General features: G+C 44.7%; 1 protein-coding gene across 1 annotated transcript in view; it reads right to left on the minus strand.

Annotated features, from left to right (window-relative positions):
• LOC137425815 (uncharacterized) overlaps nt 1-20,113 on the minus strand; it is a 1,363,480-nt gene that overhangs the window by 1,167,223 nt on the left and 176,144 nt on the right. The window contains exons 69-72 of the mRNA XM_078775194.1: nt 19,901-20,026; nt 17,956-18,033; nt 13,720-13,842; nt 1,345-1,467 (exon numbers count right to left, since the gene is read on the minus strand). Of these exons, the coding sequence (XP_078631320.1) occupies nt 1,345-1,467; nt 13,720-13,842; nt 17,956-18,033; nt 19,901-20,026 (450 nt within the window). The remainder of the gene's footprint in view (nt 1-1,344; nt 1,468-13,719; nt 13,843-17,955; nt 18,034-19,900; nt 20,027-20,113) is intronic.

Genomic DNA, 20,113 nt, shown 5'->3' on the forward strand with positions numbered 1-20,113 from the left:
AAGCCTTACCACCAACTTCGACCGCTTCCGGAATTGTTTAATCATTTGTATTCAAATGTCTGTTGATTATTTTGTATTTATTTATGAGAATGTGTACTTGTATATAACTGTCATTAATCAAAAAGGCTTAGGCACCACAGAGTGATTGTTAAAAAATATCCAAAAAATAACTTTTTTTTGCCTTGAACAACTCCCAGGCACTCATTGATGAACCTCTGAAAGTTTGACGAAGATCCGTTCAGCCATCTCTGAGAAAAATGGCGACACACACACAGACAGACACACACAGACAGACCAACGGCTCTCTTATATAGTAGATCTATATATTACAGAGAGTGGAAGGTGTATTCAAATTGAGGATTTGGGAATCATGGATGCTGTAGCAAAGGGTAGATGTTGGATCAAATGTAACTTATATTGTCACCGATGCTTTGCAACGAAATATGTTACATCAGAATCAGAATTTGAAAACTGTGAATCCGATTTTCATCAATTTGGATGTGATGCTCGTTGAAGGTGTAAGCATGCTATATCAGTTACAGAATGAATGAATGAATGATCGTTTTGAGGCCATTTTCCCCGCTAGAGCGGGGGTTAGCCATGCGGGGCCCATGACAATCATGGTTCCTTGTTTGAGGCAATGTTTTATGGCCGGATGCCCTTCCTGACGCCAACCCTTAGTCACCTCTTATGATGTGCAGGGACACGGTGTACCTATTCTAAATTACAGAAGAATGAGTTACAGAGAATGTACAGAGAGAATCCCGGTGTCTACCCCTGTTTAGAATAGGTACACCGTATCCCCGCGCATCGTAAGAGGCGACTAAGGGTTGGCATCAGGAAGGGCATCCGGCCATAAAAACATTGCCTCAAACAGGGAACCATGATTGTCATGGGACCCGCAAGGCTAACCCCCGCACTAGCGGGGAAAATGGCCTTAAAACGACCATTCATATATATATAATGAGTTACAGAGAATGCAGTTTATCCTGGTTTGTTAAAAATGCCTCTGGTTCTATCAGGAAGGAAGTAGAGGACGGGGAAGACCGAGACAGACTTGGCTAAAGGTAGTGGAAGAAGAAATGCGGGCAAGGTGGTTAACAAGGGGAGATGCATAAAATAGGGCAAAATGGAGAAGATTGTCATGGGGACTGCAAGGCTAACCCCCGCTCTAGCAGGGAAAATGGCCTTAAAATGCCTGTTGTTGTTGTTGTTGTTGTTGTTCTATCAGGAAGTTTGATCTGATGTGCAAGAGGTCGGGATTGCTCTGTTCGAAAATGGTATGCAATATTTTATACAATCTCTTTTTTATTGTTGCTAAAAAGACACATTTCATTCAAATACCTGCTGTTGATGCAGATGCAGAGCTTGTTTTAGCTGTGGCTGTAGAGGTTGTGGATGCGATGTGAGTTGTTGTACTTGACCCGAGTTGAGGTGTTGTATCAGGTGCAGAGATTGTAGTTTCTCCTGGTGGTTCAACAGCACAAATAAATCATTAGACTTTATGAAGGATATTTTTGAAATTGAATGATTTAAAACTGAATGCTTACATTTTGTCCCGTTGTACTTCTGTTTGGAATACTGTATTTTGAGAGGAGGGAGAAATCTTGGTCTAGCTATAAACTCTCGTCCTGGTGTTTCACAGGCAGGGTGAGGCATCATTGTGTGCAACATCCCTCAAATGAATGATACATTTGGTTTCCCGTCTGCTTGCATTAGTTGGTGAACGTTAAAGACCCCACTGTGTCCTTTATGAAGAGTAGGCGATCAGTTATATATGCACCATTGACAAATTCCAAATTGCAGCTCAAATGTACAAGGAGCAAACTCACTCGGAGCATTACTTCCATCCTAAACTCACTCCCCAAGTCATAAATATTGAATAAACAGGTGCAGATAATATTCTTAATTACAGAAAACAATGACAGAAGGGTTATCCATTCCCATGCATGCACACACTTGCACTGGAGTGTCGGGCATGTTGCAGAGTTGAACAGAAAGCTCTGTGAGGAGAGACAAGTGACTGAAGTACTTCCTGATGTAGTGGAGATCAGTTGGCGAGTGAGTGGGTACAAAGCCAGAGAGTGGAGAAGAGTGAGTGAGTGGAGTTGCATCAATGGGCAATAATAAGTGGAGAATCACACCAATGGAGGCATGAAATAGCTCAGGAGTGGAAGTCTCTGGCCCAGAGCAGATACAGTCACGTGAAAAAGTAAGTACACCCCATGTAAAGTTTTCACTTTTTCAACATATTTCAACATACAGCTATTTGATCTTCATTTCAACAATATTGATAGATAAAGGTGATATAATATAAGAAATATCATGAAACATTTACATTATGTAGTCCATTGTATAATTTCGATAAACATAAATGCAAATTTCGCATGTGGAAAAAGTAAGTACACCCTTGGCTCCAATAGCTGGTATTGCCCCCTTTGGCAAAACCTCAAGTAGGAAACAACCTCAAGTCGGTGCTTCTTATAACTGCCTACCTGTCTCTGACATCGACTGGGAGAATTTTTTGCCCACTCCTCCATGCAGAATTCTTTCAGCTGTGCGATGTTTGAGGGGTTTCTTGCATGCACAGCTCATTTCAAATCCCCCCACAACATCTCGATGGGATTTAGATCCGGGCTTTGACTTGGCCATTCTAGAACCCTCCATTTCTTTCTTTTCAGCCATTCCTTGGTGGATTTACTGGTATGTTTAGGGTCATTGTCATGTTGCAAGGTCCACCTTCGGTTGAGCTTCAACTTTCCGACAGATGGCCTCACATTATCCTCAAGCACCCTCTGGTACAATGAAAAATTCATAGTGGATTCTATGATGGTGAGCTGCCCAGGCCCTGATGCAGCAAAGCTGCCCCAAACCATAATATTTCCACCACCATGCTTTACAGTTGGTATCAGGTTCTTGTGGGCAAATGTGGTCTTTGGTTTTCGCCAAACATGTCTTCTGGTACTGTGGCCAAATAACTCTACCTTTGACTCATCTGTCCAGAGCACATTGTTCCAGAAGTGCTGGTCTTTGCCTTGGTGTTCATTGGCAAACTTTAGTCTTGCCCTGATGTTCTTTCTGGACAGCAACGGTTTCCTCCTGGCACACCTCCCATGTAGATCAAATTTGTGCAGCCTCTTTCTCATGATATACTCGTGCACTTTGACATCAACAGTGGCAAGAGCTACCTGGAGGTCCCGTGATGACATTCTGGGATTCTTAGAGAGTTCTTTCAGCATCTTGCGGTCTGCTCTTGGGCTGAACTTGCTGGGGCGGCCTGGCCTGAACAAGTTGGCTGTTGTTTGGAATCTTCTCCACTTGTAGATGATCTTCCCGACAGTCGAATGATTGATTTCAAATTGTTTGGAGATCCTTTTAAATCCCTTCCCAGACTCGTAGGCATCTATAACCTTCTTTCTGAAGGCCTCAGAGAGCGCTTTTGATCTAGGCATGGTGACGCCGCACACTTCAACAACAAAGAGCAAACCAAACTAAGTGTCTGAGGTTTAAATAAGACAGGTTCCTCCAAGATACTCTCTAACGATGTTCTAATCATTTGCACCTGAGCTGGTGCACCTGATTCTAATTTTTGGTATTTGAAGTAGTGATAAATGTAGGGGTGTACTTACTTTTTCCACATGCAAAATTTGCATTTATGTTTATTTAAATTATACAATGGACTACAAAATGTAAATGTTACATGATATTTGTTATATTATATCACCTTTATCTATCAATATTGTTGAAATGAAGATCAAATAGCTGTATGTTGAAATATGTTGAAAAAGTCAATACTTTACATGGGGTGTACTTACTTTTTCACGTGACTGTATATCCAGCTCAAAGCAAATCTTTGGATCACAGGATGTTTCTAATTAAAAATATGAAGCAAAAAACCTTTCAACATCACTTTATTTAATGCTTTCCTTGATGGCAAAGATGAAGGTTTTGGTTATTTTTGATAATTTACAATTAATCATTAACAGCATTTGCAGGTGATGGTACAGGTATCAGCATTTGCAGGTGATGTGCCAAGAAACACAAAGCTTTGTAATGTGGGGTACTAGCATGAGTACCTGGCATTGCATGGGGGGAGGGGGGGATGATGGGGGGAGGTAGGAGAGGGAGGGGTGAGGGGAGAGTGAAGGGAAAGGTATACCACAAAAACATCTTTTTGGGGGGTTGGGGGGGGGGGAATGGGGGTAGGGAGTGGCTTTGACAGGCTCCTTCGTTTTGGAGGAGGAGGGGAAGGGATGGAGGATAACCTCAGTGTTGCCCAGGTAAAAAAAAGGAAATTGTAATCCCTGGTGTTGGCTTAGCGGTTAGGGTGCCGGCTTAGGATCCGAGGATCCTGGATTCGAATCCGGTCGATCGCTGAATTAACGCCGGGGGGGTTGACTCAGCCTGTCATCCTTCCGAGGACGACAAATTGAGTACCAGCTTGCTGGGATGAATGATCCCGGTGTATACCCCGGTTTAGAATAGGTCCACCGTATCCCTGCGCATCATAAGAGGCGACCAAGGGTTGGCGTCAGGAAGGGCATCCGGCCATAAAAAAAACATTGCCTCAAACAGGGAACCATGATTGTCATGGGGCCCGCAAGGCTGTCACCTGCTTTAACCTCACTCAACATGTCGACTTTCCTACCCATATCCGTGGTCACATTTTGGACCTTGTCTGCTCCACTGGATTAAATTTGCACCATCTCTATGGCTCCGACCTCACCCTCTCTGACCACTTAGCCATCACTCTGACCATCAACATCCCCGCCCCAACACCAAGGCATTATCGCACAATCAACTTCCGTAAGCTAAACGCTCTTTCACCTACCTCATTCTCATCCACCCTCTCTGAAAAAATGTCCACTTCTCCCTTCATTGACCTCCACACCCCTTCCGACCTCACTGACTACTACAACCACACTCTCTCCTCCTGTCTTGACCAGCTTGCGCCTGTAAAAACCAAAACAGTTTGTTTCACCCATTCTGCTCCCTGGTTTACACCTGAACTCCACCTGATGAAAACTCGTGCTCGCCAACTTGAAAGACTCCGCAATAAAACGGGTCTCACAGTTCACTCCCAAGCCTACAAGGACCACCTACAACACTACAAAGATGCCCTCTCCCGCGCCCGCTCTGCCTACTACTCTCAAATTATCCACTCTGGCTCCGGAAACCCAAAAGCACTCTTCTCGACAATAAACAAACTCCTCCGCCCCCTGAACACCACCACCCAGTCATTCACAGTAGACAACTGCATCTCCTTCCTCTCTTTCTTCCAACGCAAAATTGACAACATCTACAACAGCTTGACCACCGCCGCACCCGCTCCCCCTCCAACCACCTGCCCCCGCTTGTCCTGCCATCCCCTGTCTCGGTTCTCCCCAATCTCCCCTACTGACCTCTCTGAACTCCTCATAGGAATGAAAACTGCCACCTGCACTCTTGACCCCATCCCCTCCAGCTTTGTCAAAGCCTCCCTCCCTGCTCTCTCTCCACTTATCATTGCAACAATAAACTCCTCCCTGTCTACAGGCATCGTCCCACCTTCCCTCAAAATTGCTGCTGTTACCCCCATTCTAAAAAAACCTGGTCTAAACCCTGACACCCTAAACAACTTCAGACCCATCTCCAACCTACCCTTTCTGTCAAAAGTTTTGGAACGCGCTGTAGCCACTCAACTCAAACATCATCTCTCTGCCAATAACCTGTATGAAACATTCCAATCCGGATTCCGGTCCAACCACAGTACTGAAACTGCTCTCCTCAAAATCACCAATGACCTTCTCCTCTCCTCTGACGCTGGCAACCTCAACATTCTCGTCCTCCTCGACCTCAGCGCTGCCTTTGACACCATCGATCACACTATCCTCCTCACCCGACTTGAATCCACCTTTAACGTTACCGGCACTGCCCTCTCTTGGATTAAATCATACCTCTCTGACAGATGCCAGTTCATCTCCATCAATAACTGCAAATCCCCCACTGCTCCCCTCCCCCAAGGTGTCCCCCAAGGTTCAGTTCTTGGCCCCCTCCTCTTCATCCTTTACCTGTCCCCGCTCGGTCACTTAATCCGCCGTCATGGTCTCCAATTCCACTGCTTCGCCGATGACATCCAGCTTTTCATCTCCACCAAGTCCGTCTCCACCGACACCCACTCTATCCTGACAAACTGCATCACTGAAATAAAATCCTGGCTTCAAATCAACTTCCTCAAGCTTAACTGTGATAAATCTGAAATAATCATCATTGGCCCAAAAACGCTCACAAAATCCACCCATAACTTTGCCCTCAACATCGACGGTATCCCAGTATCCACCTCCCCTCACATCCGGAATCTTGGCGTCATCTTTGACCAAACCCTTTCCTTCGACAAAGACACTAAACAGTTCACAAAGTCAGCCTTCTTTCACCTGAAAAACATTGCCCGTCTCCGCTCATCCCTCTCCTCCACGGCTGCAGAAACCCTCATCCACGCCTTCATCACCTCCCGTCTGGACTACTGCAATAGCCTCCTCTATGGTTCACCCTCAAAAATCACCAATAAACTCCAATACATTCAGAACTCCGCTGCCCGTCTACTCACCCATTCCCGGACCCGTGACCACATCACCCCCGTCCTTTACAAGCTTCACTGGCTCCCCATCCCCCAGAGAATCCAGTACAAAATCCTCCTCTTGACATACAAAGCCCTCCATAACCTGGCCCCATCCTACCTGGCTGACCTCCTCTCCAGACACACTCCCACCCGCAACCTCCGCTCTGCTGGTACCAACCTCCTGACCCCCTCCATCCGGACCAAATTCAGATCCTGGGGGGACAGGGCCTTCTCCATCGCTGCTCCCACCCTCTGGAACTCACTACCTCACACCATCAGAGACTCCTCCTCACTCACCACATTCAAAACATCACTAAAGACCCACCTGTTCAACACTGCATTCAACATTCAACCCACAGCATTTAACCCCTGACTATCTCTTCACCTTCTCCCTCCTTTTGCTTTAAATATTTCCCTATTGATTCTTGTCTTTTTGCAATTGTTGTTTTCATGTATTGTTATGCATTATGTTTGCCACTCTGTCAAAGCGCCTTTGGGCTTCTGGAAAAGCGCTATACAAAATAAATGAATTATTATTATTATTAAGGCTAACCCCCGCTCTAGCGGGGAAAATGGCCTTAAAACGATCATTCATTCATTCATATTCTGCCATCATCACCAGGTGACGGTACACATTTACATAGAGAATTTACATCTCTCTTCCAGTCCCCCACACCCCCACATGAGGCCGCAGCCACAGAGCCAATGTTACGCCCCAGACAAAGTTGTATTTGTGTTTGTACCCTGAGTAAAGTATATAAGCGTTTGTCGCTGGGGTACCCGGCGTTGCTCAAGTGAAAAATAAACATTAACATATTTCAAATGAGGGTGAATATAATGGAAAAGCAATTACATACAAATCAGAATCCATCACAAATGTCAAATCATCATTTTACCGTTTTGTTGAATATATGCTGCTGAATGTGCCATTCATCACGCTTCTGAGTTAAGTATGATGACGTTCAGGAAGAAGAAGAAGCCTTACCACCAACTTCGACCGCTTCCGGAATTGTTTCATCATTTGTATTCAAATGTCTGTTGATTATTTTGTATTTATTTATGAGAATGTGTACTTGTATATAACTGTCATTAATCAAAAAGGCTTAGGCACCACAGAGGGATTGTTAAAAAATTTCAAAAAAATAACTTTTTTTTTTGCCTTAAACAAGTCCCAGGCACTCATTGATGAACCTCTGTAAGTTTGACGAAGATCCGTTCAGCCATCTCTGAGAAAAATGGCGACACACACACACAGACAGACCAACAGCTCTCTTATATAGTAGATCTATATATCACAGAGAGTGGAAGGTGTATTCAAATTGAGGATTTGGGAATCATGGATGCTGTAGCAAAGGGTAGATGTTGGATCAAATGTAACTTATATTGTCACCGATGCTTTGCAACGAAATATGTTACATCAGAATCAGAATTTGAAAACTGTGAATCCGATTTTCATCAATTTGGATGTGATGCTCGTTGAAGGTGTAAGCATGCTATATCAGTTACAGAATGAATGAATGAATGATCGTTTTGAGGCCATTTTTCCCTGCTAGCGCGGGGGTTAGCCTTGCGGGGCTGTGACGGGGTCCTCCCCTATCGAGTCCCCGGCAGAAAGATGTGTTGTCCTTGTGTGATAATCAGCCAATCAATCAACGAGTCCACACCAAGGGATACGAACCAACCACAATATATTATAACACTTCAAACACACAATATATTATGACACTCCAAACCATATGATTCCTATCTACAGGTGGTACCACCTTATTGAGTCCTTTAACCCCCAGACTCACGGCCCTTTCCCCAATGTCTCTGTACTCCTCCAAGGCGACGTCGATTCGCTCCAGCGCGTGGAATCAATGTCTGGTTCCAATCCGTGGAAGCGGAGACGATCGAACCAACCCGCAGGTCACGTGGTCCAATCCCCAGCACGATTGCGGTAGAATGGGAGATTCCAAAGATGATTTCAGGTACGTACCCGGCTGCGGTTCAATCCGCGAGTCTCCTCAATAACCCTCCCACAGCCACGGAATTGTAGGTTGCTCAGCCGTCGCCGGAGAGTAACGCCTGGTCGACGCGTCGCAAAAACCCGGTCACGGCCGGTGATGCGCGTGGCGAGAATGGCGGTCGGCTTTCTCACTCACTGCTCGGTCGGGAGCTGCAATCCGAACACGTTTCACTGCTCGGTCGGGAGCTGCAATCAGAACACGTTTCACTCCTCGGTCGGGAGCTGCAATCAGAACACGTTTCACTCCTCGGTCGGGAGCTGCAATCAGAACACGTTTCACTCCTCGGTTGGGAGCTGCAATCAGAACACGTTTCACTTCTCGGTCGGAGCTGCAATCAGAACACGTTTCACTGCTCCTTCCTCGTTTTCTCTTCGCTCCACCCCTTTTCTCCGCTCCACCGCTTCCGGTCTCGATCCGGATTTCCGGCCACATTTCACCAGGAGGGCTTTTAATTCTTCTACCCACAACAACCCTTTCCCATAAGTCACCATAAGCATAATATCTAGGATACTTCGAACCAACAACAGTAATCATAACAATCATCATTAGGGCCGAATACGTAACACTTCCCCCCCTCAAGAAAGAAAGTTGGAACACCGTGAAAACTTTCTTTGTATGCCCTCTTTGAACAGGCAAAAGTAAATTCACAAACCAAATCAGCAGTCCCTGGGGGCAACAATATTCAACCTTCCCCAAAAATAGAGCAACCAAAATTTTACACAACCCCCAGAACTTTTCCAAAGCTAATTCCCTCTGGACCAAGCATCAACAACTTCTAGTTTCTCCTGAATGAAGGTTAAGGGGTGGTGACCAAAGCCACAAAGTTAAACAACTCGATAGCACTTTTTCCTGGAGGCCAAGCTGAGTATTCACTACATGGATGCCTTTAGGAATGTGGAGTTCACGGTTAGTGCGGGGAGGAAAGTTCATTACATGGACGCCTTCAGGAACGTGGAGTTCACGGTTAGTCCGTGCAGGAAAGTTCACTACCTGGACGCCTTTAAGAACGTGGCATTCACGGTTAGTCCGTGTAGAAGTCTGGGCTCGGCGGCTCCGTCGTATTTAGTGCTTCAACTTCTCCGGACTCCTAACAGTTACGGTGGGACCACTTGTCACAGTAGCCACCTGACTGGCGGTCTCCTTCTCGGCCAGTGCTCTGACAATCATTCTTTCGGGAGATGCCGTAACTCTGGGAGCCTCCATAGTAATATCGGCTGCTGCCACCACCAAAACTACCGCCAAGTTGTCCTCTTCTGTAGACCTCCCGACGCCTACGAAATGCCTTCCCTACTGTTATGGTCCGACCCTCCAAATCCTTACCATTCCAATTCTTCTCTGCCTCTTTGGCATCTTTTGTGCTTGCAAAAGTGACAAAACCGAACCCTCTTGACTGTTGCGTTTCCCTGTCTTTTACCAACCGCACTTCCACAAGCGGCCCATATCTGTTGAAGACAGAGGTCAGAACTTTCTCCTCTGTTTTGAAGTTCAGTCCCCCTACAAATAACTTGATACTTTTGTCGCCATCCCGAGCTGGTGTGGGGTTATTTTCCCTGCTGGGCTCTTTACCAGCCCTCGGGTTACCATAAACTTGACCCCCGGCCAAATCATTCCCGATAACCACAGATACTCCCTCTACAGGAAGCGTGGCTTGTAAACCGACGGTGACCGGTCCTGACACCAAATCGGACTCCAAATGGATGACATGAAGTGGGGCACTAACACAGCCACCGATCCCTTGTAACCGAACACTATCACCAGTTGCTGTACTCTTTGACAATGGCAAAATGCCTTCAAGCATGAAGGATTGATGTGCTCCTGTGTCCCTCAATACCCTAACAGGTCTTGGGTTAGTCAAGTCTCCCTCTAGTGAGACAATCCCCTCATAAATAAATGGTTGGTATCCCTTCTGTGGGCGATTTCTTACGTTTGCCATTGCATTCGGAGTTGTACTAGTCGGACTCCGTTCTGGGTTTTCCCTTTTCATGAGGTAACAACTGGACATCAAGTGTCCAGGTTTCCGGCAAAAGGCGCAAGTAGGCCCGGAGGGGAACCTCATGGTCTGTCTTGAGCCCCCCGGAAGATAAGGCTGTCTTGGGCCCATAGTCTTCTGATTTCGAAAAGTGGTGGTATCAGAGTGGTCCCCATAATCCTCTCGAGGCCGCCCCCATGGATTCTCGTTCTCCGCCCCTGATGTACCATAGCTCCCCTGGCTAGGCCTGGGCGAGAAGTTCGGGTTGCGGAACCCCATCCTGTGTGTTAATGCAGAGTCACCTGCCATGGTGGCTGCCTCATACAGCTTTGGTACCTTCCTTTCCTCCAGATGAACTTTAATGTCCTCGTGGACACACTGTTGGAATTCCTCCACTAGGATCAATTGTCGCAATAGTTTGAAGTCTTTCCCGACATCTTTTGAATCACACCACTTATCAAACATGGTTTCCTTCACTCTGGCAAACTCCACATGGGTCTCACTCTCCCTCCTCCTGGAATTCCGGAATTTTTGCCGGTAAGCTTCCGGGACCAATTCATAAGCTTTGAGAAGGTGTTTTTTTAATACCTCATACTCTGCACAGTGGTCAATCGGTAGAGCCGAATAAATCTCTTGAGCTTTACCCACCAGAACACTTTGTACTAGTATGGACCAGTACTCCTCAGGCCAGTTTAACTGCCGAGCCACTTTCTCAAAGTGGGGAAAAAACTTGGCTACCTCCTTCTCATTGAAGGGTGGGACCAGCCTCACATGTCTGCCAACATCCCAGGTGTTCTGACTAGGTGTCGAACCAGCTGGCATGGATGGTACCTCTCCCCGTTCTCTCATTAACTCCAGCTCCTTGAATTTAATTTCCTTCTGAAGCTCCATGTCACGTTCCTTTAACTCCCTTTCGGCTCTTCTTTCCTCCACTCTTTCCCCTGCTCTTCTTTCCTCGAGGTCTCGTTCCTGTTATGTTCTTTTTTCCTCAAGTTCTCGGTCCTGTTTTACTCTTTCCTTCTCTGCCTTCCTTTCCTCTGCTTTTAACCTTTCCTGGCTCTGCAGTTGCATCTCCAGTTTCCGGAGCTCCACATTTTCTTGTTGCTCGGGTAACCAATCCAAGGCTACCTCTGTCCATGTGCCCTGTCCCACCAGAGCTTCTATCACCAATGTCTGCATCTCTGCTTTCTTCATATTAACTCGGACCTCCAAGTTAAAATGTCTGGCCAATATCAAGAGTTCCGATTTCTTTAACGCTTGGAACTGTGCCTCACTAGGGGACGCCGCAAACTTCTCTGCATCAAACACCATGGTGAATATCCGTTAGCACCTGTTAACCTTCACACAAAAATTTTCCAACAAACAAAACAAAAGTTTTTTGTTTTTTGTTTTTTTTGTTGTTTGTTTTTGGGAAAAATTTGGGAATTTGGAAAAAGTTCCAAACTTGGGAATTCTTTCCCGGACTGATTTTAGGAATTTTTTCAAATCCCGGACGAGCCCCCAATTTCTGTTACGGGGTCGTCCCCTATCAAGTCCCCGGCAGAAAGATGTGTTGTCCTTGTGTGATAATCAGCCAATCAATCAACGAGTCCACACCAAGGGATACGAACCAACCACAATATATTATAACACTTCAAACACACAATATATTATGACACTCCAAACCTTATGATTCCTATCTACAGGTGGTACCACCTTATTGAGTCCCTTAACCCCCAGACTCACGGCCCTTTCCCCAATGTCTCTGTACTCCTCCAAGGCGACGTCGATTCGCTCCAGCGAGTGGAATCAATGTCCGGTTCCAATCCGTGGAAGCGGAGACGATCGAACCAACCCGCAGGTTACGTGGTCCAATCCCCAGCACGATGGCGGTAGAATGGGATATTCCAAAGACGATTTCTGGTACGTACCCGGCTGCGGTTCAATCCGCCAGTCTCCTCAATAACCCTCCCACAGCCGCGGACTTGTAGGTTGCTCAGCCGTCGCCGGAGAGTAATGCCTGGTCGACGCGTCGCAAAAACCCGGTCACGGCCGGTGATGCGCGTGGCGAGAATGGCGGTGGGCTTTCTCACTCACTGCTCGGTCGGGAGCTGCAATCCGAACACGTTTCACTCCTCGGTCGGGAGCTGCATTCAGAACACGTTTCACTCCTCGGTCGGGAGCTGCAATCAGAACACGTTTCACTGCTCCTTCCTCGTTTTCTCTTCGCTCCACCCCTTTTCTCCGCTCCACCGCTTCCGGTCTCGATCCGGATTTCCGGCCACATTTCACCAGGAGGGCTTTTAATTCTTCTACCCACAAAAACCCTTTCCCATAAGTCACCATAAGCATAATATCTAGGATACTTCGCACCAACAACAGTAATCATAACAATCATCATTAGGGCCGAATACGTAACAGGGGCCCATGACAATCATGGTTCCTTGTTTGAGGCAATGTTTTATGGCCAGATGCCCTTCCTGACGCCAACCCTTAGTCATCTCTTATGATGCACAGGGACACGTTGTACCTTTTCTAAATTACAGAAGAATGAGTTACAGAGAATGTACAGAGAGAATCCCGGTATCTACACCGGTTTAGAATAGGTACACCGTATCCCCGCGTGTAAGAGGCGACTAAGGGTTGGCGTCAGGAAGGGCATCCGGCCATAAAAACATTGCCTCAAACAGGGAACCATGATTGTCATGGGGCCCGCAAGGCTAACCCCCGCTCTAGCGGTGAAAATGGCCTTAAAACGACCATTCATATATATATATATATATATAATGAGTTACAGAGAATGCAGTTTATCCTGGTGTTTGTAAAAATGCCTCTGGTTCTATCAGGAAGGAAGTAGAGGACGGGGAAGACCAAGAAAGACTTGGCTAAAGGTGGTGGAAGAAGAAATGCGGGCAAGGGAGTTAACAAGGGGAGATGCATAAAATAGGGCAAAATGGAGAAGATTGTCATGGGGACCACAAGACTAACCCCTGCTCGAGCAGGGAAAATGGCCTTAAAATGCCTGTTGTTGTTGTTGTTGTTGTTCTATCAGGAAGTTGATCTGATGTGCATGAGGTCGGGATTGCTCTGTTCGAAAATGGTATGCAATATTTTATACAATCTCATTTTTATTGTTGCTAAAAAGACACATTTCATTCAAATACCTGCTGTTGATGCAGATGCAGAGCTTGTTTTAGCTGTGGCTGTAGAGGTTGTGGATGCGATGTGAGTTGTTGTACTTGACCCGAGTTGAGGTGTTGTATCAGGTGCAGAGATTGTAGTTTCTCCTGGTGGTTCAACAGCACAAATAAATCATTAGACTTTATGAAGGATATTTTTGAAATTGAATGATTTAAAACTGAATGCTTACATTTTGTCCCGTTGTACTTCTGTTTGGAATACTGTATTTTGAGAGGAGGGAGAAATCTTGGTCTAGCTATAAACTCTCGTCCTGGTGTTTCACAGGCAGGGTGAGGCATCATTGTGTGCAACATCCCTCAAATGAATGATACATTTGGTTTCCCGTCTGCTTGCATTAGTTGGTTAACGTTAAAGACCCCACTGTGTCCTTTATGAAGAGTAGGCGATCAGTTATATGCACCATTGACAAATTCCAAATTGCAGCTCAAATGTACAAGGAGCAAACTCACTCGGAGCATTACTTCCATCCTAAACTCACTGCCCAAGTCATAAATATTGAATAAACAGGTGCAGATAATTCTTAATTACAGAAAACAATGACAGAAGGGTTATCCATTCCCATGCATGCACACACTTGCACTGGAGTGTCGGGCATGTTGCAGAGTTGAACAGAAAGCTCTGTGAGGAGAGACAAGTGACTGAAGTACTTCCTGATGCAGTGGAGATCAGTTGGCGAGTGAGTGGGTACAAAGCCAGAGAGTGGAGAAGAGTGAGTGAGTGGAGTTGCATCAATGGGGAATAATAAGTGGAGAATCACACCAATGGAGGCATGAAATAGCTCAGGAGTGGAAGTCTCTGGCCCAGAGCAGATACAGTCACGTGAAAAAGTAAGTACACCCCATGTAAAGTTTTGACTTTTTCAACATATTTAAACATACAGCTATTTGATCTTCATTTCAACAATATTGATAGATAAAGGTGATATAATATAACAAATATCATGAAACATTTACATTATGTAGTCCATTGTATAATTTCGATAAACATAAATGCAAATTTCGCATGTGGAAAAAGTAAGTACACCCTTGGCTCCAATAGCTGGTATTGCCCCCCTTGGCAAAACCTCAAGTAGGAAACAACCTCAAGTAGGCGTTTCTTACAACTGTCTACCAGTCTCTGACATCGACTGGGAGAATTTTTTGCCCACTCCTCCATGCAGAATTCTTTCAGCTGTGCGATGTTTGAGGGGTTTCTTGCATGCACAGCTCATTTCAAATCCCCCCACAACATCTCGATGGGATTTAGATCCGGGCTTTGACTTGGCCATTCTAGAACCCTCCATTTCTTTCTTTTCAGCCATTCCTTGGTGGATTTACTGGTATGTTTAGGGTCATTGTCATGTTGCAAGGTCCACCTTCGGTTGAGCTTCAACTTTCCGACAGATGGCCTCACATTATCCTCAAGCACCCTCTGGTACAATGAAGAATTCATAGTGGATTCTATGATGGTGAGCTGCCGAGGCCCTGATGCAGCAAAGCTGCCCCAAACCATAATATTTCCACCACCATGCTTTACAGTTGGTATCAGGTTCTTGTGGTCAAATGCTGTCTTTGGTTTTTGCCAAACATGTCTTCTGGTACTGTGGCCAAATAGCTCTACCTTTGACTCATCTGTCCAGAGCACATTGTTCCAGAAGTGCTGGTCTTTGCCTTGGTGTTCATTGGCAAACTTTAGTCTTGCCCTGATGTTCTTTCTGGACAGCAAAGGTTTCCTCCTGGCACACCTCCCATGTAGATCAAATTTGTGCAGACTCTTTCTCATGATATACTCGTGCACTTTGACATCAACAGTGGCAAGAGCTACCTGGAGGTCCCGTGATGACATTCTGGGGTTCTTAGAGAGTTCTTTCAGCATCTTGCGGCCTGCTCTTGGGCTGAACTTGCTGGGGCGGCCTGGCCTGAACAAGTTGGCTGTTGTTTGGAATCTTCTCCACTTGTAGATGATCTTCCGGACAGTCGAATGATTGATTTCAAATTGTTTGGAGATCCTTTTAAATCCATTCCCAGACTCGAAGGCATCTATACACAAAGAATTAAGTTAAGCACCCCTACACAACGAATTACGGTAAGCACCCCCTAATATATATTCTTTGTGTATATGTATACATTGGCATATATTCTAAGGTATGTGAGATCAAATAATGATTGGTATGACATTAGCAATTATCCATTGATGAAATTGAGTGATCAAAGTGAAAAAAAGTGATTGGTTGAGTCAGTGATCCGATCACGTGGGTCCTACACACGTTATTGACGCAAAGATCGCTAGAGGTCTTCTCAGAACAATGACTGTACGTTAGAAAACATAAACGTCATCCACACTGTCCGTGATGGACCTATAGCTCCATACTTAAATTGAGGTGAAAATATGCCTAAAATTCCCAAAAAATTTCACCTTAAATTATTCAGAATAAAATATTGAAAACGGCATGATTGTTATGTTTTTATGTGACCATAATATCACTTCTCCAGAAAATATAGCAATATCATGGGTATATTACACTATTTTGACGACAACAAACTTGTAATGTGCGAGGTTGTAAAAAAACGGGGGGGGGGGGGGTGCTTAACTTAATTCTTTGTGTATATAACCTTCTTTCTGAAGGCCTCAGAGAGCTCTTTTGATCGAGGCATGGTGACGCCGCACACTTCAACAACAAAGAGCAAACCAAACTAAATGTCTGAGGTTTAAATAAGACAGGTTCCTCCAAGATCCTCTCTCATGATGTTCTAATCATTTTCACCTGAGCTGGTGCACCTAATTCTAATTTTAGGTATTTGAAGTAGTGATAAATGTAGGGGTGTACTTACTTTTTCCACATGCGAAATTTGCATTTATGTGTATTTAAATTATACAATGGACTACAAAATGTAAATGTTTCATGATATTTGTTATATTATATCACCTTTATCTATCAATATTGTTGAAATGAAGATCAAATAACTGTATGTTGAAAAAGTCAAAACTTTACATGGGGTGCACTTACTTTTTCACGTGACTGTATGTGCCGCTAGTTGTGACAGCTTGCTGGGCCTCATCATCTTGTAGACCATCTTCTGTTTCATCGCTGTGGTGTGGCTATTCCATTCTGTCCTGTTATTTCCTTGTCATTACCACCTACTCTGTGAACACCACCTGCTTGACTGATCTGCACATCACGTATCTGGCATAGATTTCTGTTTTACATTCAAAGAGGAGGTTCAACAGCCGGCTGTGGTATAGATGCAGAATTTTGCAGCTGCACAGAAAATACCAATGACAAGGAGCCACCACGGTTTCACACCAGATGGAGCAGAATGTTCATTGTATGAATATTAGCAGATACTGAAACACAAATAAATCAATTGTAGCACAGAATCCTGCGTCCACTGCACACATTTAACAGTCGGAGCTGCAATATATACACAGGAGTGGTAGCACTGCCTAAATATTGACACAAAGGAGGAGGTGTAGGCTTGGCTGTCCACGGGACTGCATGGAGACGATAGGAAACTTGTTGGGCCACACTGGTGACCTTAACAGCTTCACTGCATGCCATATATAGGAGGGGTGGGGGCCCGGGTGGGTGGATTTGCGGATAGCCGTGCCTTGCCTTGCTTAACAGGGCATTTTTTGTGCACTAAGCAGGAGATTTTGCAGTTGCATTTAATTTTGTCTGTTCGCTGGTTTTGGAGTGAGGTCCATTGCTCTTGCTGTTTTGATTTGGCATCTGCCTTCCCAGTGAAAATAGTGTGAAATGGGGGAGAATAATGAAATTATAGAGGGGTGAAGAACACAGACATGAAGAGTAAGGAGTGGTGGGGGGGGGGGGGGGGGGGGAATAATAATGATGAAGGGTAAAAACGATGAGTATAATCGAGGGAAGGTGATGAGGGAGTGCAGACGAGGTGCGTTCATTTTACACGGTATGTGTCTGCAAAGTTTGCAAGACCAACAATTTCACATTTTTCAGACCAAATATCCAATTGATTGTATTTTGGTTGTTTTTTCAAACTTCTTTTGAAACATAACGGCTTGGTTTCTCCAGTATAACAAATTTATTTTTGCATTAAGCAGATAAAATTGATGAGGTGAAATATAATAGCAATGGAGAATACAAATCTTGTTAATTTTACTGAAAAAAACATTTAAGTTTAAAAAAAGGAAATCCTATTTTTTTTCACCAATGTTCTAAATCTGCTACAAAAGCACAGCAATACCTGCAGAGGTTGACAACACAAAGACGCTTGTCGAGGAAATTCCAGGAGTCGTCGAAGTTGTCGTTAAAGCTGCGATTTCTGTAAATTAAACACAAAATTATGACTTGCTTGTTAATAATAATAGATTTAATCTAAACTATCACTGCTCAGGTAATCTCTCCTGTAATCGGTAATGATAAAAACCACAAAACGGCAGTTTTCAAGAGCAGTATCTTAAGTTTAAGTCTTGAACAAGATATCTCAAAAACAGGATTTGTTTGTGAACAGGTATCTCAAAAGGTTGTCCATGGATTGGAACGAAATTTCGTAGAGAGGTTGGGTATGTGACATGGACGAAATTATTAGATTTTGGTGAAGATCCGGATCCGGATATGGATCCAATAATTTTTTTAAGTGATTCTTTGCCATTGAGAGATTGGGCTAAAACCGCTATATACCATGATATCTCAAAAAGTTACGGACGGATTCAGACAAAACGTTTTACACAAGTTGTGTGTGTCACAAGGGCGAAACTATTCAATTTTGGTGAAGATCTGAATGCAGATCCAGATACGATAATTTTAAAATACTAGGGCGTGCCCGTACGTGGGTGCAAAAAAACATGCGTGCAAACAACAACAACAAAAAAAAACTTTGAAACCACGTGGCAGTAACGACCACAGAACCCCCCCCCCCTCTATTTACATGAAATGGTTTGGTCCATTCGCAAAGCCAAAGCGAACGGCTTGCAAGTACGGTAGAACCCCCCCCCCCCCCCTCTATTTACATGAAATGGTTTGGTCCATTCGCAAAGCCAAAGCGAACGGCTTGCGAGTACGGTGACCATACCTTGGGAACCACTTGTCCGATTAATTTCAAACCTTGAAAAGGCACATCCTCGGGTCCCCAGCAATATACCTGGCAAGTTTCAAGTATATCGGACCCGTGGTTGTCGAGAAACAGCGGTCACAGACAAACACACACACATACAGAGATTACTGGAATTATAGATAGACTAGGGCATGCCCGTACTATATATATATATCTAAAATTATATCCCCCCCCTCTATTTACATGAAATGGTTTGGTCCAAAGCGAACGGCTTGCGAGTACGGTGACAATCCCCCCCCCTCTATTTACATGAAATGGTTTGGTCCAAAGCGAACGGCTTGTGAGTACGGTGACAATCCCCCCTCTCTATTTACATGAAATGGTTTGGTCCAAAGCGAACGGCTTGCGGAGTTTGGTAAAGAAATCGCCATAGCGTGCCCAAACGCGCAGGAAAGCGAAAGAATCGCAAATTAGTTTTAATTCGTTTTAAAACATAGTTTAACGCCAACATAGTTTGCCAACGTGAAATAAATGAATACGCTCTCAAATGTGCCGTCCGAGGCAGAGTCTGTTCGGCACGTTCGGCACACGTGATAGCTCGCTGCTCTCTGATTGGTTGAATCGTTTTTTGGACATAGCTCGGTAACTACTTGTCCGATTAATATGAAACCTTGAAAAGGCACATCCTCGGGTCCCCAGCAATATACCTGGCAAGTTTAAAGTATATCGGACCCGTGGTTGTCGAGAAACAGCGGTCACAGACAAACAAACAAACACACACACAGACACACAGACACACACACACACACACACACACACAGAGATTGCTGGAATTATAGATAGATACAAGTGATTCTTCACTATTGAGTGATTGGGCCAAATACGATATAGAGCACAATATTTCAAAAAGTTGTGGATGACTGAAGAGAAAACTAGGTGGATGGGTTGATTAGGTGGCAAGAAGAAGCAGATTAGATTTTAGTTCAGATCCGAATCCAGATCCGGCCTATCAGTGGGATACAAAACGTAAACTGTTCAGTCTCGTAGAGGTATGCTCTCCACCGAGTGCTGTTCTAGTTAAATAGGATTTTGTGAAATACATGTTTGTTGGATTGAACAGGAATTTCTTCCTTACCCACACAGCTGCTTTTGATTCGGTCATAGCCATCTTCACAGTCACATTGGTACAGACCGATGGTGTTTGTGCAAATTTCGTTCTTCCCATTGCAGAATGAGGTTCCAGATTTGCATTCATCTATGTCTGAGAGACAGGAACAGGTTAGTGGACACATTGGTATAAACCATTTATACTTTAATTTGTTACTGCTGTACAAGACAATCAAACTTA

Source organism: Myxine glutinosa, chromosome 4 (assembly GCF_964187855.1).
Source record: "Myxine glutinosa chromosome 4, kmMyxGlut1.1, whole genome shotgun sequence".
In the NCBI taxonomy this organism is placed as follows: Eukaryota; Metazoa; Chordata; class Myxini; order Myxiniformes; family Myxinidae; genus Myxine; species Myxine glutinosa.